This window comes from Antedon mediterranea, chromosome 3 (genome assembly GCF_964355755.1).
Source record: "Antedon mediterranea chromosome 3, ecAntMedi1.1, whole genome shotgun sequence".
Taxonomy (NCBI): Eukaryota; Metazoa; Echinodermata; class Crinoidea; order Comatulida; family Antedonidae; genus Antedon; species Antedon mediterranea.
The window spans coordinates 3,718,187-3,735,233 of NC_092672.1; the positions used below are offsets into that span (position 1 = coordinate 3,718,187).

At 33.9% G+C, this 17,047-nt stretch overlaps 2 protein-coding genes across 3 annotated transcripts; one reads left to right on the plus strand and one right to left on the minus strand.

Annotated features, from left to right (window-relative positions):
• Window positions 1-209: 209 nt before the first annotated feature.
• Window positions 210-8,617, minus strand: LOC140044568 (adenosine deaminase domain-containing protein 1-like). 2 transcript variants are annotated; one of them, XM_072089134.1, is made up of 11 exons: window positions 8,562-8,617; window positions 7,365-7,408; window positions 6,036-6,948; window positions 5,789-5,921; window positions 5,520-5,681; window positions 5,108-5,220; window positions 4,516-4,583; window positions 4,039-4,156; window positions 2,796-3,024; window positions 2,135-2,267; window positions 210-1,796 (listed from the first exon to the last, which is right to left on the minus strand). In XM_072089134.1, exons 2-11 carry the CDS (start codon window positions 7,404-7,406, stop codon window positions 1,683-1,685), a joined length of 2,025 nt encoding a protein of 674 aa, XP_071945235.1. In that variant the 5' UTR covers window positions 7,407-7,408; window positions 8,562-8,617; the 3' UTR covers window positions 210-1,682. The 2 variants fall into 2 exon arrangements, with proteins under 2 accessions (XP_071945235.1, XP_071945236.1); XM_072089135.1 differs by lacking the exon at window positions 2,135-2,267.
• Window positions 8,618-12,377: 3,760 nt separating this feature from the next.
• Window positions 12,378-16,845, plus strand: LOC140044570 (uncharacterized). The gene is made up of 4 exons (XM_072089138.1): window positions 12,378-12,587; window positions 12,957-13,077; window positions 13,421-13,621; window positions 13,961-16,845. The coding sequence occupies exons 1-4, from the start codon at window positions 12,429-12,431 to the stop codon at window positions 14,179-14,181; spliced, it is 702 nt and encodes a 233-aa protein (XP_071945239.1). The 5' UTR covers window positions 12,378-12,428; the 3' UTR covers window positions 14,182-16,845.
• Window positions 16,846-17,047: the final 202 nt, after the last annotated feature.

Sequence of the window (17,047 nt, forward strand, 5' to 3'; positions counted from 1 at the left end):
ATCCCCTCAAAACATGGCCGCAATGAAAGACATGCCCATTCAACATGAGCCATTGTTAATATTTTTTCAACGGTGGTGGTATCCGCATCAGTGACGTAACGCAGAGGCCCAGACATATTTTGTTGCTTGTTTTTTCCTCTGGGCACCCCATAATCTCCAGGGCCCCTAGGTTTAGACGGTGAGCGCTCATAGCCATTACTCCACTGATCTACATTCAATAAGTGTGTTTATCAATATATACATTCGATTAATACTAAAGGCACATGGAATGGATAGAATATGACTAAACTACGTCTACTAATACATATATACTCTAAGTATCACACACAAGTCTATTCACACGGTCTAAAGCTCTGTCTACACTATCAAACTAGTTTGAAAAAAAAAGTGTAATGTGCCCAAATATGGTAGTGATATGACATCATATCCATATATGGGTCACATAAAGTTCGATAGTGTAAACAAAGTTTAAGTTCTAAGAGCACTTTCCTAAGATACAAATTTATCAATTAAATATTATACAAATAATGAATGTTTATGAGTGCAATGGTACAAATAATGGCACGAGGTGAATGATGAAAGGTTATATCAACGAGGCAAAGCCGAGTTGATATAACCTTTCATCATTCACCAAGTGCCATTATTTGTACCATTACACGAATACAAAACATTCATTATTTGTTTTATAACATCTAAATAACAAACAAAAATGTTTCAAAAAGTACTATTTAACGATCGTTGAATAGTGTATACTATTGCACGCCATGTGACCCACATTCGTCCAATCAAATGACAGGAATTTATATAGGTGTTATATAATATTGTATATTCATAATATTGTCTTGAAAAAAGCATCCTTCAAATAATTGCTAAATACTCAAAGAATGCTATATTCATGCATCTAATTACAAAACTATTGTCCCCCAAGAACATGAAGATTAATTAAATCATACTTTGAATAGGTTACACTACAGCTAATCACTTCTGTCGAAAAAAAAAACGGGGAAAAATAATGTTTTCACTTATAAAATTACAAAATAAATGGTTAAATTCAACCAAAATCTCACTAGCCCATAGCCAAGTTTACTATTTTTGCTTTAAATTACACTTTTTCAGGTAAATCAATTTTTTTCAATCAAGTTTTTGGATAACTAATATGTGATATTAAAATGGCATATTCAACAACAAAAATTAACTTTTTTTTTTTTTTTGGGGGGGGGGGGTGGGGGCAATACATCTTTAACATTTGAACACCACCTCATCTACAATCTACTACAATACTTTAATACTACTGTGTAAAGTGCAATATAACATGATGTAAAGTGGTTAGAAATGTATTAGGTGCTATATAATATAATAATTAAAATATAAGAGGGCACTTGCACGATTGTTCCAAATACAAATTACATTGGCACTTTGGGCGTGGTATCAATCCTAGTGAAAGATAGAAAGAAGTTCATGGACATCAATCCAAATTTTTAAAATAATCAAACAATTTCACATTCTTCTATTTGTAACTAAATTTTCTGTGAGAGATAAAAACTGTTAAACAATTACTTTTTTATTTTAACTATAGGTCAGATCACTGTATAAAAATTATGGCTAGAATTTATTCACATTATTTACATTTACTTGATAAAGAAACTAGGTTATCTTGTCATTTTGAGCCACTTTCCCAGAGTTTACTTGTCAAAGACGGTTAGTTCTGTTGGCATTTTTAGCCACCTGCCCATTTTGTTTGCCTCAATATAATCGAGTAATGCTGCCTTACACTTCCTGTAATTTTCACTTCCATTCTGAAAATAAAGTGCAGTACAAATTAGACACATAAGTTTATGTGACAAAAAAATGTTATGTGTCCATATATGGTATGATGATGTCATATCACTACTATATTTAAGCATATTTGGACATATCACACTTTTTTATCAAACTAATTTGATAGTGTAGACAGAGCTTCTGTCCACGCTATCAAATTAGTTTGCCAAAAATGTTAATAGACACATACATTGTTCATGTAGGAGATACAAATGTTAGTGTAGACAGAGCTTCTGTCTACACTAACATTTATAGCTCCTAAATGACCAATATGCTCAAAAACAAGTATTTATGAAAATAAAAACCTCTACTGTACCTTTGCATTTTGATAGTTACTATGGTTAAGAAGGCCAGGTCTGTCAAAAGTCTGACAGATGGATTTGAAACGACTATAGAATGCCGCTTTACACAATCTACTTGCACCAGAAGTGGAACTACGAAATGGGGAGCTGAAAAAAAAAAGGATTACCAAGTCAAGTAAATTTAATAACACCATACATTTAAAGATATATTGTCCCCCAAAAACATGAAAAATGAAGATTAATTAAATCAGACATTGAATAGGTTATTTTGTAGTTTTAATAAAGTGAACCACTTCCGTAGAAAAAAAAAAAAAATAATAATGTTTTCACTTATAAAATAACATGATAAATGGTTAAATTCAACCAAAAATTTGACAATCTTTTGCTTTAAATTCCATTTTTTTCAGGTAAATAAATTTGTTTTTTCGATCCAATTTCTGGTCGAAGTTCAAAGTTCATACACCTCCAACAGCAAGTAGCTTGGCAATAACAGGATGGATAAACTATTTAATAATTTATCGTGCTTATAAACCAAGTCTCATTTGAGGCTAGGGAGTGAAGTTGAAAGAGTTCTAGCTAGCTTGCTAACTAGGTCAGGATTGAACCCTGGACCTTGGATTGGAAGGCAAGCACGTTAACCACCAAGCTACAGCTCCACTCCTATATTTCACTTACTATTCAGTACTGCAACCCGTCTTGGCATCTATCACTTCGTACTGGCCGTCCCCAATGCACCAGTTTACACTGGTGAAATCTTTGCTGTCATCTAGATTTGCCGTGTATGTAGTGACTCGGCCAATCAGAAGATGGTTTATAAAATAATCCGGAGGCAGGTTTACTTGGAAATCGTCGGATAGACGACAGCACATGGCTCTGGAGAGATGGCCATGATGGAACATATCACCTGAAAAGATATAATATTATGAGAACTTATCAACATCATTATTGTAATATGTAAGCATATACGAATGAAGCATCAGATGTTTATTCTCAACTAAAATAAGGACAAAGAAATGAGAGTGAGGTGTCTTTGATTTTTTGTTTTGTTTTTATATATTTAGGAAAATTGCCAAGGATAACCATAAGCAAAATCATTCACTATCCTCCTTAAAGGTGACAAGCCTGTTGTTCACAAGACAAACATACACAAGATGCTCTACATAAACAAAGTCTTACTACAAGTCTTTGGGAATGGAGTTGTAAATTGTCATGGTCATTAGAAAAAATTCTGACATGACAGGACTTGAACCCAGGATCCTTGGATATCGTACTACCTATCTTAGATGGCCTGTTCTTCCTTCATAAATTGTGAAAACTAAAGTGCAAAAGATATGACATATAGCCGAAGTTAACACTTTATTTAACCATTTTTAGGCCCCCTTACCCTTTTAATAAATGAAACTTGTACAGCGCCGGTGTCCCCCACCCATGTGGAGCTTATGGCGCTTTGTAACGTGCGAGTACATCAGCGAATAGCGATGTCTTCAGGTTTATAACAATATTTATTTTATTTTATTTATTCTTTCTTTTGACTGGATTGCATTTGAACGCAGTACTGCTTTCCAAAATGGTCCAGTTACAAATTTAAAAGTAAAGGAAAATTATAACATATAAAATACTGAAAGATAAAAGCATAGTAGGCCTAATTTAAAAGATATATACAGAGAAGTTAAAAACAATTTTTGTTTCTATAAAAAACATACAGTACATACAAAAAAAAGGAGCATTTAGATAACATTAGAGTTGTTATATTTTTTAGTTTATAAATATTTTTCCGAATTACTTTTGTTCTAGTTTCAGTTGGTAAAAGATTCCATTCTTTTGTTGCTCTGTCCGTATTTGAAGGTTCTTTTACCTTGTAATGAATAGGATGTGATAAAAGACAATGACATTTCTTCATGTGTAAATGTTTGCTTACCAACAGTGATAGACATAAGATACACAGGTTTAATAAAGTAACTCAGCAAAGCCCCTTGTAGACCAATCACGTTCCAGCAAAGCAGCTTGTCAGAATCGCTCATCAATGGTATCTGCGACTGCCAGAAGGAAGAAAATAAAGTAAATCTTAAAGTACAATAAAAATCCAGGAAAATGAAGTGAATAGGGTTGTGGCTGTAGTGTTAATTAAAAATAGTTCATTCTTGTATAGCGCATAGCTCTCAATGCGCTGCACATTATTACCCTGGTCATTTTTTCAATCAGATACCTTTGGACTGGCCAAATATGTCTGGTTTTCCAGAAAGTCTGGTATTTGAAATGTGTTTTTAATAGTAAAAATGAATTTGGGACTGTTTGGAAAAGTCTGGTATTGGGAGAGTTGACTTATGTGAATAATAATTATAATAATAACCTTACAAAATGCACACTATCTAAAAAAGTGACTAAATGCACTTACTTGCTTTGACAGAAAAGCAAAGGTCATTTCAACTTTGCTCTGAATTTTATCCACACCTAAAACGTTACCTAAAGAAATATGGCAAAATAGAGATAAATACACGCTTTACTATACCAAGCTGTATCAAATGATATAAATTTATTTATATGTTCTCTGCGAAATCATGGCAGCTTCAGGTACAGCATTTATCATGATCAGGGAATCCAAACTCTTTCAGAATAGCATATTTTTTATAGGAGCTATCTAAAGGCTGAGGTGTAATGAGAATAAACCATCTTGTACACTCATTTAAAGCTTGTGCTTTCTCACATGTCAATTATCACTTTAAAGAACCCAGTACATCTTTCGGAAGAGTAGAGAGCTACCCCAGTGTACTTGTTGATTTAGCCCATGTCGCTGTAGACAGACGAACGGGCGCCATTTAGTGGAAGCAATCGACACGAAGGGACCCTTTAGGGGTGAAGAAAGTTGTGGTATGTGTCATCCACACCAGTGTGCAATTCGGCCCAGTAGGCTGCTTTTCATGGTTATTCCCCATTTACATAATGTAATGTACAACATATAAACTGACAAACTAGCTGCATAGACTTACCGGTATTTGTTTTAACTGTTAGTCTTGATGAGTCCACAAGAATTTTGGGTATATGTTCTCCGGTACTCATCAAACACATGTCTTCTTTAGTTGCTTCTTTGTGATTTTCATTTCTGTAAAGTTAATGTAACAATTGTAAGTAGTAATTCATATTTATATTAAGGAAATAAAGAGAAAATTTTTTTTTAATACCATGATTATTATTATATCAATTTATTTAATTTTTTTCTACATGCAGTAGTTAACTTTAACAGCAATATTTGAATTTTAAAAATATTGATAAATTTCAACTTCACCTATTTATTATTATATTAGTATAATTTTATTGTATAATAATAATAATAATAATAATAAACTGTGACGTTTGCTCCTAAATGGAAGAAGAAGGTACTTATTAGTTCTCTCTACTTACGGATTAACAAACTGTGTTGCATCACCACTGGGGGCTCTGTTCATATAGAGGTGAAAGGTCACACCATCCTTGATGGAAAGCAAGTGTGATCCAGGCATATGTACAAATATAGAGTCTGCTGCTTTTTCCTCCATATATGATTTTAATTCTCGATACAAAAATCTGTAACAAAAATGAGTCAAATTTAGTTATATTAGCAGTTGTCTCTAAAGCTCTGTCTACACTATCAAACTTTATGCAACAGAAAATGGGACGTGTCAAATTCTTACCTAACAAATGACCTTCTTGTAATAGTCAACCCAAAGTTATCAATGTTGACACGCCCATCTTTCTTCAAATGTAGGCCCTGAATTGACGAATGACCGGTTCCTAAACATATTAGTTGCCCAGGATCCTCTGGACCTACAAAAAAAAAAATTATCCGTGACAGTATATCAATATTAAATCTAGCAATATTTAAAAATATTATATTCTAAACTGCAGTAATCATAGCAAATGTTGTGACATGGACATTACCTCGTTTCATAACGATAGAACAGTAGCTGGTTTGCTTACTGAGTTCCTGACAGCCTTGAAATGGGTTGCCAATTTTTGGATGTGCTTTGGCAACCTTAGCAATTTGGTCATCCTCTGTTTCACCCCCTGCAGTGTATGCATCTACTGGCGAAGTTATATGGTCTTCTACTGGCGCAGAGGGAGGCTGAACATATCCTGACACAGGTTGTGTCTTTTGCTGTTGTTTTTTTGTTTCCTCCTCCCTCTTCAATTGGTACTCAAGATAATTTTCCTGGCTCGGTAAATTCCACATATCTTCTCCTGGTAACGGCACATTCTGGTTGTAGTTTACCTGATAATGGCCACCACCACTCGCAACAGTTTCTTGCTCAGCTGCTGCAAGAGTTTCTTTATCAGTAGGATCTGGTTCTACATAAATTGTCCGACCACGAGAATCCGTAATCATATTTTCCATATTTTTCGAAGGATTATCTTTTGGAAGGCCAAGTAAAGCTCTCAGTGCTTTTGTTGAAGCATCATTCTTTGCGTCTTTCTTCGATCTACCGACACCAGTTTCGTGATCAACACCATCAATGACTGGCTTGCTGCCAAATGATTGTAAAGAATACACGGATGGGGGTACGTCCGCCTCCTGAAATTTTATAGTTAACCTCTGAAGTGAACAGAACTCATTCAAGCATTGTGTTGGATTCTTCACTCCATGAAGAAAATCGTGAATCAGTTGTTCTGGAACTTTTTTTGGTAGTGCTCTTCCAATGATAGGATTCACACCACCACCTGTTGTTGCATGGTCACCAGCTGCTGTGGTCTTTGAGTGGATCAATTTTATTTTATTTAGTGGATCATTATACGTAGGTCTTGTCGTCTCTTGAACATGTAGCTTGTGACGAAGATATTCACTTTGCTGATTGACCTGTGTGTTAAAATAAGTTATAGAAATTAAAATATAAATTCTGTACTCCAATGACCACTAGAATTACATTACACATTTTAAACACTACAGTTACTGTATGTAGTACAAGAGAAAGAATTATTTAAAATTCAATAAATAAGTGTTAATTTATTTTCTACACATCCAACAGCGAGGTACCTGCCAATTGCAGGATGGATAAACTTTTTTTATACTTGATCATTCTTAAAAACTAAGTATCAGGCTTAGGGAGTGGAGTTGAAAGAGTTGAGTTACAACCCTGGCAATTGGCAATGATAGAACCCAAGGACCTTCACATTGTCAATATTTAATCTTCTTTTCAAGCAAGTAAACATGAATCAATTAGTAGGTAGGCTAGGCCTATGCCTATTGTATCTATTATTAATTGTCTACAGTACCTTCGTTTGGTCATGTGGTTTATATCGGTTATCTTCAATCATTTCTGGGAAAAAAAACAAGGAAGTTATTACACAAAAGTAATATAATATGGCTAGCCTAGGCCTAGGTAGTCGGCGCTAGTTCCGTTTCGCACCTGTTTTTATTTCGACTTCCTTTTGACTCCAAATTGTTAAGCAACTTATTGTGAATACCACACCTTAAAATTGGGCCTCATAAGTACTTTTATGAAGAAGAATCACATAAAAAGTAACTAATAAATCCTTAAATTGATGATTTTACCATGGAGTAACTCCATGATTTTACAGACATTTTTCTCGCATACCGTTCGCGAATTTAGCATACTCGAAGTTCAATATTTTCGTTTCTATGGAGCGCCAAAAGAGCAACAACAATAGATGGTTAAAAACTCAGTGGAATGCGTCTTCTTTTAATGCATTTATTATTGAAATACACGTTTAATTTTAATATATTTTGTCAATAAAAATGCTGTAACATTTTACTGCTAATAATTTGCTGTTTTCAAATAGCAACCAACCCTAGACCTAAGAGTAAGACTAAGTAAGAGGAATATTATTTAGATCAGGTATACCCCTACAGTACATGTAATATGATGATGAATTTGTCGATTTTCATTCCTAAAAGTTCCTGCAAAAACCATGTACAGTATCAACAGTAATATTTTTGTTGCATTGACATTGACAAAATATGATAAAATTGAACGTAATTTTCACCAATAAATGCATTAAATATACGCAATTTATTGAGTTTTTAGCCCTCTATTATGATTGCTCTTTTGGCGCTCCATAGAAACAACAACATTGAACATGGAGTATGCGAAATTCACGAACCGATGTGCGAGAAACACGTCTGTAAATTCATCAATTTAAAGGATTTATTTTTTACTTTTTGTGTGATCTCCTTCGTAAAAATATTTTTGAGGCCTAATTCTAAGGTTTGGTACTCACGATAAAGTTACTTAACCAATTTTGAGTCGAAATAAACGACAGGTGCGAAACGGAACTAGCGCCAGGTAGTCTAGGGAGGTCTAGTAGTAGGATAGGATAGGCCTACAAAACAAATACAGTAATTATAAATAATAAGACATGAGAAAGGCTATTTTAGGCCTAATTATTTCCTAACTAGGCATAGGCTAGGCCTACTAGAATTCAAGATTCAAATGAAATTATGTGAAGTACCAGTCACTTGATTTTTCTTCCACTTCAAGCAACCTTGCTCAACCTCCAATTCACGGTTCCAAACAATTGGTGTTGAAAAATTCCTAAATCTATTATTGGAGCATGACAAATTTTGATTTATTTATCAATCAGGAATAGACCATTATTATTACCAATATAGTTTACTTGCTGAAACCCTTTTTTCCTCGTTATTTAAATGAAACTCAATATTATGTACAATATATCTCATGTTAAACTATTATTATTAAGTGTAAACGTTAATTAGCAATACCTCGTATGGTATACCAATAAATATTTCTATGTTTATGTGTACATAATTCTCCCTAAACAAAAGTCGACATGTCCGATTTGGTTTGCAAATTGTATGGAACGCCGATTACGTAATATTAAAGTTATACGTAAGCGTATTTTAAATTACCTGTCATAAAAAAAATTGGATAAAACGGGGAAAAAAATAGCTAATTAATTGATTAATTAATTAATGGCAAAAAATTCAGGATGAATGCATGTGGTCATTTTGCAGGCACACTCTTCCTCCTCTCTCTATGATGACGGTCACCCTCCTCAAGCACTATCTGTGCAACAGGTTCTAGGACACCTACCCCCTAGACAGTTACCCCCCGGATGTTTACCACCCGGACAACTACCCCCTTAGGACAACTACCCCCCGGACAACTACCCCCCGGACAACTACCCCCTTAGGACAACTACCCCCTTAGGATAACAACCCCCCGGACAACTACCCCCCGGACAACCACCCCCTTAGGACAACTACCCCCTTAGGATAACTACCCCCCGGGTAACTACCCCCCGGTCAACTACCCCCGGTCAACTACCCCCCGGTCAACTACCCCCCCCCCCATCCAAAAGTAGACAAATATATAGGACCGGTTTCTGTAAAAATGAAATCATCTGTTTTTAACGGGTGTTTCGAAACTAGAGACCCGAAACCAGAGACCTGACACGAGACCCAATACGAAAAGGGAGACCTATATTTGGGTCTCCCTTTTCGTATATTAGGGTCTCCCTTTTCGTATAGTGTGGTCTCTCTTTTCGTATAGTGGGGTCTCCCTTTTCTTATAGTGGGTCTCCCTTTTCTTATAGTGGGTCTCCCTTTTCGTATATTTGGGTTTCCCATTTTGTATATTTGGGTCTCCCTTTCGTATAATTGGGTCTCCCTTTTCGTATATTTAGGTCTCCCTTTTCGTATATTAGGGTCTCCCTTTTCGTATAGTGGGGTCTCCCTTTTCGTATAGTGGGGTCTCCCTTTTCGTATAGTGGGGTCTCCCTTTTCGTACGTGGGTCTCCCTTTTCGTATATTTAGGTCTCCCTTTTCGTATTGGGTCTCGGGTCTCTGGTCTCTGGTCTCGGGTCTCTAGTTTCGAAACACCCGTTTTTAACCGATTATTCTGTTTAACAGCACGCTAGACCCTAGATGTGCTAGATTTAAAGTACCGTATTTATTGAAAAAACGGCCTGGGCTGTTTATTGTTTAGGTGGTTTTTAGGTGGACATTTATTGGAAGAAAGTTGTTTATTCAATGGGAGGGGTATAATCTAATGGAAATAGACGCCGATTATTCCATATGATGTTTCATGGGAGTGACATGGTCACCGTTTATTTGAGGGGAATTTATTTAAAGATCGACGTTTATTCGGTGAGTGAACATTGAGGTCAAATATCAAAAGTCATATTATTCTTCAAGTGTACAAAAATACATATATGACAAATTTGAGACAAAAATTAATTCTTTTAAGACCAGTGGTTATCGAAGCATTGTCCTGACGCAAAAATTATTATTATTATTAGCGAACCCAGTCTTTACAGTAAATACAGGAAGTACTATATAATACGTTCGACTATCCTATGATCATGTGTGACAATCTTCAGTTTATACCAGGCTATATTTATGTTCAATCTTTTACTTTTGTTTACAATAATGAATAGTAATTCGTCATTAAAATATAGTTATTAATTCCTATTATACACTGTTGCAGAGTAAGGTTGTTGAATGGTCTGGGTGGTTAGGGTGTTCTAAAGGGATAGTTTTCTGGGTGGTAATTGTCCGGGGGGTAATTGTTCCTAGGGGGTAATTGTCCGGGGGGTAGTTGTCCAGGGGGTAGTTGTCCTAAGGGGGTTGTTGTCCTAAGGGGGTAGTTGTCCGGGGGGTATTTGTCCGGGGGGTAGTTGTCCTAAAGGGGTAGTTGTCCTAAGGGGGTAGTGGTCCAGGTGGTGGTTGTCCGGGGGGTAGTTGTCCGGGGGGTAAATTTCCAGGGGGTGAATATCCGGATACGGTGCAACAGCCTCCTGTAGTGTGTAATGGATGGAGCTGCCGAGGCAGCCATGACATTTGGCTTGACTTTTTCTAAAGTATGTTTAAATAAACAGAATTCATTATTATTTGTAGTTTTAGTATTTTACTGATATTTTAATATTTTGTGTTCTCCAGGCCTACCTTCTTCTTGCAGACATTATGCGGAGATTTATAGCCTATACCACCACGTGGTAAAAAAACGTGTTTAAACATGCATGTGTTCCTTACTTACTGGTGTCAATCATGCATCACCATGATGATGCGCGCACATGAGACGAGTTCAGATTAAATTTGGTAATGTTCTCAGAGGGCGTCCTTAATTTAATAATAATAATAATTTAATAATTTATTTCGGAACTTCACTTTTGTAAGTGCGTCCAACAAAAAATATATAAGAAGAAAACACAAAATAGACAAAAACATTAATCTTACTTAAACTACATACGGTAACATGCAATAAAACCCATTCATTCCCCTCCCTCCCCTTCTCCAAAAATAACAAGTACAATATATTAAATTATAAATACAGTACATGATTATTACTCTTAATCTACAAACCAATCACTAATCACCACTACCCACCAGACGCCTTTTAATTTATCTATTTTTTGGGATTAAATTAATTGAGAGCGCTTTTTCCATAATCTTTTAACATATGCTTTACAAAACCTATCAAGAATATTCATAACTTCTTTGCTGAAGAGATAATTATCACTTCCCAGAGTAAGATGTAATTTAACGTCAGTGTTCCCATTAATGAATAACTCCCAAATTTCATTATAATCAAATGATTGCAGTTGTAGGAGGCCTAACTTACCTTGTATTTTCATCGGTCCTTATCTCATTGAACGCAGGACATTCAAATAAAAAGTGTCTGATATTTTCTTTACAATTATCACTACAACGTGTACACAAACCATTACATTCTGATGTCCAATTACATCTACCTTCAAGCGGGAGAGTATTTGATCGTAACTAAAACTTAAGATTTACCCCCTCAAAGTCTTTATTGAATGTGTAAATTTGATATTCCAGAATCGGATACTTTAGTTAGTTCATGATCAGACAAAAGATCATCCACCATTTCTTCCTAAAACAAATACAAATTGTATGCATCCCTGACATATTATTTATTAAAACAAATATTTTTGCATCATCACTATGTCTATTCAATAATTTAAATATTGTTGAAATGATAATTATAAGTATTCATACTCATAGGTGCTAGGAAGAATGTTTTTCATTCTTTTATGAGGACCAGAGAAAGAGAAAGTCAGTTTTAAATTTTCCTCTGGTCGAGTTTGTTTCTGCCAAATATGCCACCAACAATCACATATATTATGTATATGTATTTCGCGAACGTGTTGCGTTCAAAGAGGAGATAGCCGGATGAGATAGTTGACGAGATCTTTGGTTGCGTTTCAAATAAATTGTATAATATAAAATGCACCTTTTGCGGTCCATAATTTTTAATTTATACGCATGACCGATCAATCTATAAATAATCATTTTCGTTTTTTCCAGAAACTATTGTGCGTGGTGCTCTTATAAATATGGTTCTCAGATATTTTGTACTTTCTCTGGTATTTTTATATGTATTTACTTTATTTCCGAGGGATATTGAAGGTTCATTTTTAAGTGATGTATCCGATGGTATTTCACAACAAATTAATGCAATCAGTCAATCAGATTTTCTTAAGCGAACTCAAGTGGTAAGTGTCGCGGAGCAAGCCGCCTATATTATATAATATTACTAACTTCTTCACTATAAAACGCCGTATGTCCGCCTGCTAATCAGAATTTTGTTTAGCAGGCTTTTAGGCCTAGAAGAGAAGAGGCTATTGGCACGGCTAACCGTGTCTGTAATTTATTTTCTATAGGTATGGTCGACCGTGCATCAAAATTATTTTCAATCAGGAGGGAAGTTAACCATATTTTACTAGGCCTAGATGCATTCAACTGTCTTGGTCTACTCTTTTAATATAGATAGAACAAATTTAATTTGTTTAAAAACATTTTTATTTTCGAGTTATTATATTGACAGACTACTTTTTTAATTTTAATCTATTTACATTTTTTAGAAATGGGGTAGCGCCGAAAGGAAAGCCAAAAAAGTTGTGAGCTTGGTACAGGATGGGAAGCTTGGATTAGAAATTCAACAATTTATCAGCAAAAATTTGAAATCTACTATTGGAGTACCAAGTTTGTACTTTTTTGTTTAATAATATTTATTATAATAAACTAAAAACATTTTATTTGATATCACATACCCTACATCCAACAGCGATATGCCATACAATTACAGGATGCCTTAAAGACATCAGCATAATTATAATTAATTCAGCTTTTAGAAGTTTCTGAATTATTATTTTAAAGTACTGGTATAATATTAATAAGTAAAGTATGAAAATGATGAATACAAAAAACGAGTTTAAAAAATGAATAAAATACCAAATAATATAATCAAGTTTCTTTTACTGTCCAGTATGAAGTTTTATTAATCAAATTCCTGTCTTTTATTAACTTACGTCTTGTTGATTGACAGTTACCCAGCTAGAAGATTTCTTGAAGTTTTTGGACCGGTCCTTACTAGAAATATGCCTCCTGATCTGCTGGATTCTCTCTGGTGTTTTGTTAAGTAAAGTGTTTAGCGGATCAAGTACGCTATTTGCCATGTGTGTCAGTCTTTTACTACATGCCATATATGGCCCTGTATGGAGTATGATGCAGTTTATCATTACAATAGGTGAATATTTGTTTAAAACATAAAAAATTAAAATTTAAAAATCAGACTTTGAATAGGCAATTTTGCATTTTTTTTTAAATTAATCACTTTCCATAGAAAAAAAACACTGATTTCACTTCTAAAATGACAATAAACTATTAAATTTAACCAAAAACCCATTGTCAGTCAGACAATTTGACTATGTTTTGCTTTAAATTACAGTATTTTTTATGTAAATAATTTATTTTCGATACAATTTTTAGTGAATAACTAGTATGGCATATTCAATAAAAAAACAAATTTAAGGGGACAATATCTTTAGGCATTACATATTTTATATAATATCTTTCCATTTTTAAGGGACGTTTGGATACTGTGTTAGTCTAATTGCAAACAATCTTGTTCTTCTGACTTTGACGTTTTCAACGCTTTTTGTGGCACACAAGTTTTTCGGTATCCTACGAGGGGCGCCAGAACCAACTCTATCCGATATTAATCTTCGTATTTGCAACCTTCAAACACGACAAATTGATTTAGATTCACGGCTCCAAAATATTGAAGAATTATTACAGAAGAAATAGAGGAAATAACTGTTTGTAATTTTATATTTTCTTTGATATTTATAAATGTATAAAATACATTACTGTTTTTATACAAGTTTATCTCCTTTTTACAATATTTTTGGGATTATTTAAAGCATAAAACACAAATTTATCTAGGTTTATCGGTTGTGATTAATTAAGGAAAACCTACCTACAAGTTCATCATTCGCGGTACTATATACGTACCATTTATTTGTATCAACAACAAAATAATACAGTATTTCTTTCACAAGAATATTTCTATAAACTTATTTGATACAAAACGGGTATGCAATGAGCCGAAGCTCTTAAACGCATTACCCTATAAGTTTAATAGAATAAACCAGTAAAATTGGAAACAATGAAAATTAATATTAAGCTATTCAGACGAATAGGCTATATATCTTTTACAGATAGATAGACTAGTAGTTTTTAATTTTCTAACAATCATTGATAAATAAGAACATTGTCTTTAATTTTAGATCTGTAATATAAGAAACAATTCCAACAACTGCAAGACGATAGCTTTACCATTACATTTCAATTATGTATTTGACAAACTTGAATTAAGCATCTTTCACACCTTCTCCGACACGGTTCCAGTCCGGCAAATCAAATCAAACATCAATGTTTTGTTTTCACGCAGCTACACGCATATCGATTGGTGCATAGCCGCGTATAGCTTTGTGAAAACGAAACATTGACGTTCGATTAATATTCATTCTGAATAGTACATCCTTAGTAGCTACGTGTCTCTTTTGTGTATTCCATAATTGATATGTCAGTAAGTTAATAAATTACATAATTAATTATTTACCAGGTGCAGTAGTAACAAGCATTTATGTATTATGCAGGTATCAGTCTGAATGTGCTAGGAAGAGGCTAAAAATAGGTTTTGTAAAACAGCCACATAAGTGGGGAGGGCATTTGGTTAGACTAGAGTATCTTAGGAGGTTAATTATTGGTTATTTAAGAGGTACCCATGAATATCAGGATATATACATCCATCTGAATGTATTAGGAAGAGGCTACAAATAGGTTTTTTAAAACAGCCACATAAGTGGGGGAGGGCATTTGGTTAAACTATCTTTAGGAGGGTAATTATTGGTTATTTAAGAGGAACCCATGAATATCAGGATATATACATCCATCTGAATGTATTAGCAAGAGGCTACAAATAGGTTTTTTAAAACAGCCACATAAGTGGGAGAGGGTATTTGGTTATTAACTACCTTTAGGAGGGTAATTATTGGTTATTTAAAAAGGACCTCTGAATATCAACTCACTACTTTTTCCAGTAGGAAGGGTTACACAACTATAGTTGACATTTTTTATAGCAGATTTTTTAATTAATCTGCCTTGCTCCAGATCTACAATGCTGCTATTTTTAGTTTGATTTAGTTGAATGTACTACTGTATAAATATGAGGTTGACAATTTCATATTTCCCCTAGCCATTGTTTCACTTTTTTTGACTCTTTCTTCCTCTAGCTCCCCCCAACCCCTAACTGCTGATCTGTGCCATTATAATACTCATGTTTTTAATTTTGTAAAGTAATAACATTAATCAATCAATGTATTATTATAATGTTGTAAAAAAAAGTATAGTTGTATGTACAGTGGATGGATAAATTAGTATGTCAATGTTTTACATCCTTTTTAGTCTAGTATAGAAATAATGTACCTGGTAAATATTTGTTGTACGACAATGTATTGTATATCATAAACAATTCTACATATTTATATTTAGGTGATATTATATTATAATGTAAGCAAGAAAATCTAACAACAGGATCAAAGGGTTTATCTGTGGCTGCGACACAATCAGTTCCACAAAGCAGAGCATGTACATGATAGTACAATACTGTTGGTATTTGTCGCATTCAGACATACGATCACAGGACTGTTGCAAGTACATATCTTGGCAAGGCGAGCCCAGTGTCCTGTTGTTAGATTGCCTTGATGTAAGCAGGGAGTTGGAACTAAATTACAACTCCCTGATGTTAAGTAAGTAAGTTAATTAGTAGTGATCATTGAAATGTAATGATCAAATGTTTTTTTAATTGTAGTATCACTATCACCAATAATTTCTGAGAAAATTGCTGTTTCATAAGCTTATACAGGTATTAGTTATATTATACAGTATGAAAATATCCAAGTTCTGTATATCAAAATAATTAATTACAGTACTGATGTAAGTATTAGCCAAATAATTCACAAATTTCTATCTGAAAAATGCTTTTGAATTTCCCATTAGGGTTAATGAACATTTCCACTATGCATGCAAATTAATTTGTGTGTAGGCTTTATTTTGGTGCTACCCCTCATAACCTAAATCATACAGTGTATTATATTACATTTGCTGTATCTTTTTCGAGGGATAACTAATTAAATACTGTAATGTATAATACATTATAAGAAAAGATGTTTGCTGTGTGTTGCTTTGATTGAAATTACGGTGTCAAAGTTATAATTTGGTTGTGTTGTTATTTGGTACAGATTTTTACAGCAAAAAAATAGGTTGGGTTTAGGAGGGATAAGCTTATACTGTACCAGGTTCAGTACTGTGTTAAAGAAATTTTCTTTTTAATTTAATCACGTATTTTAAATTAACATTTTAGTACAGAATAAAACATAAATAGGCCAATGTTTTGTAGAAAGAATATATTTGTTTATTAAATTTATTGGACGTTCATTCATATGAGAAAGTGATCAATGGTAAAGTGTGAACCTAAACTTAAAAATCTCATCGTTTACAAAACGTATTCACCCAGAAAGACAGTTTAATGTGAATATGTAATGCTGGAAACAATACACGACTATGAATACTTTGGGGTACCATAGACAGGGCAAAATTACAGGCAGTA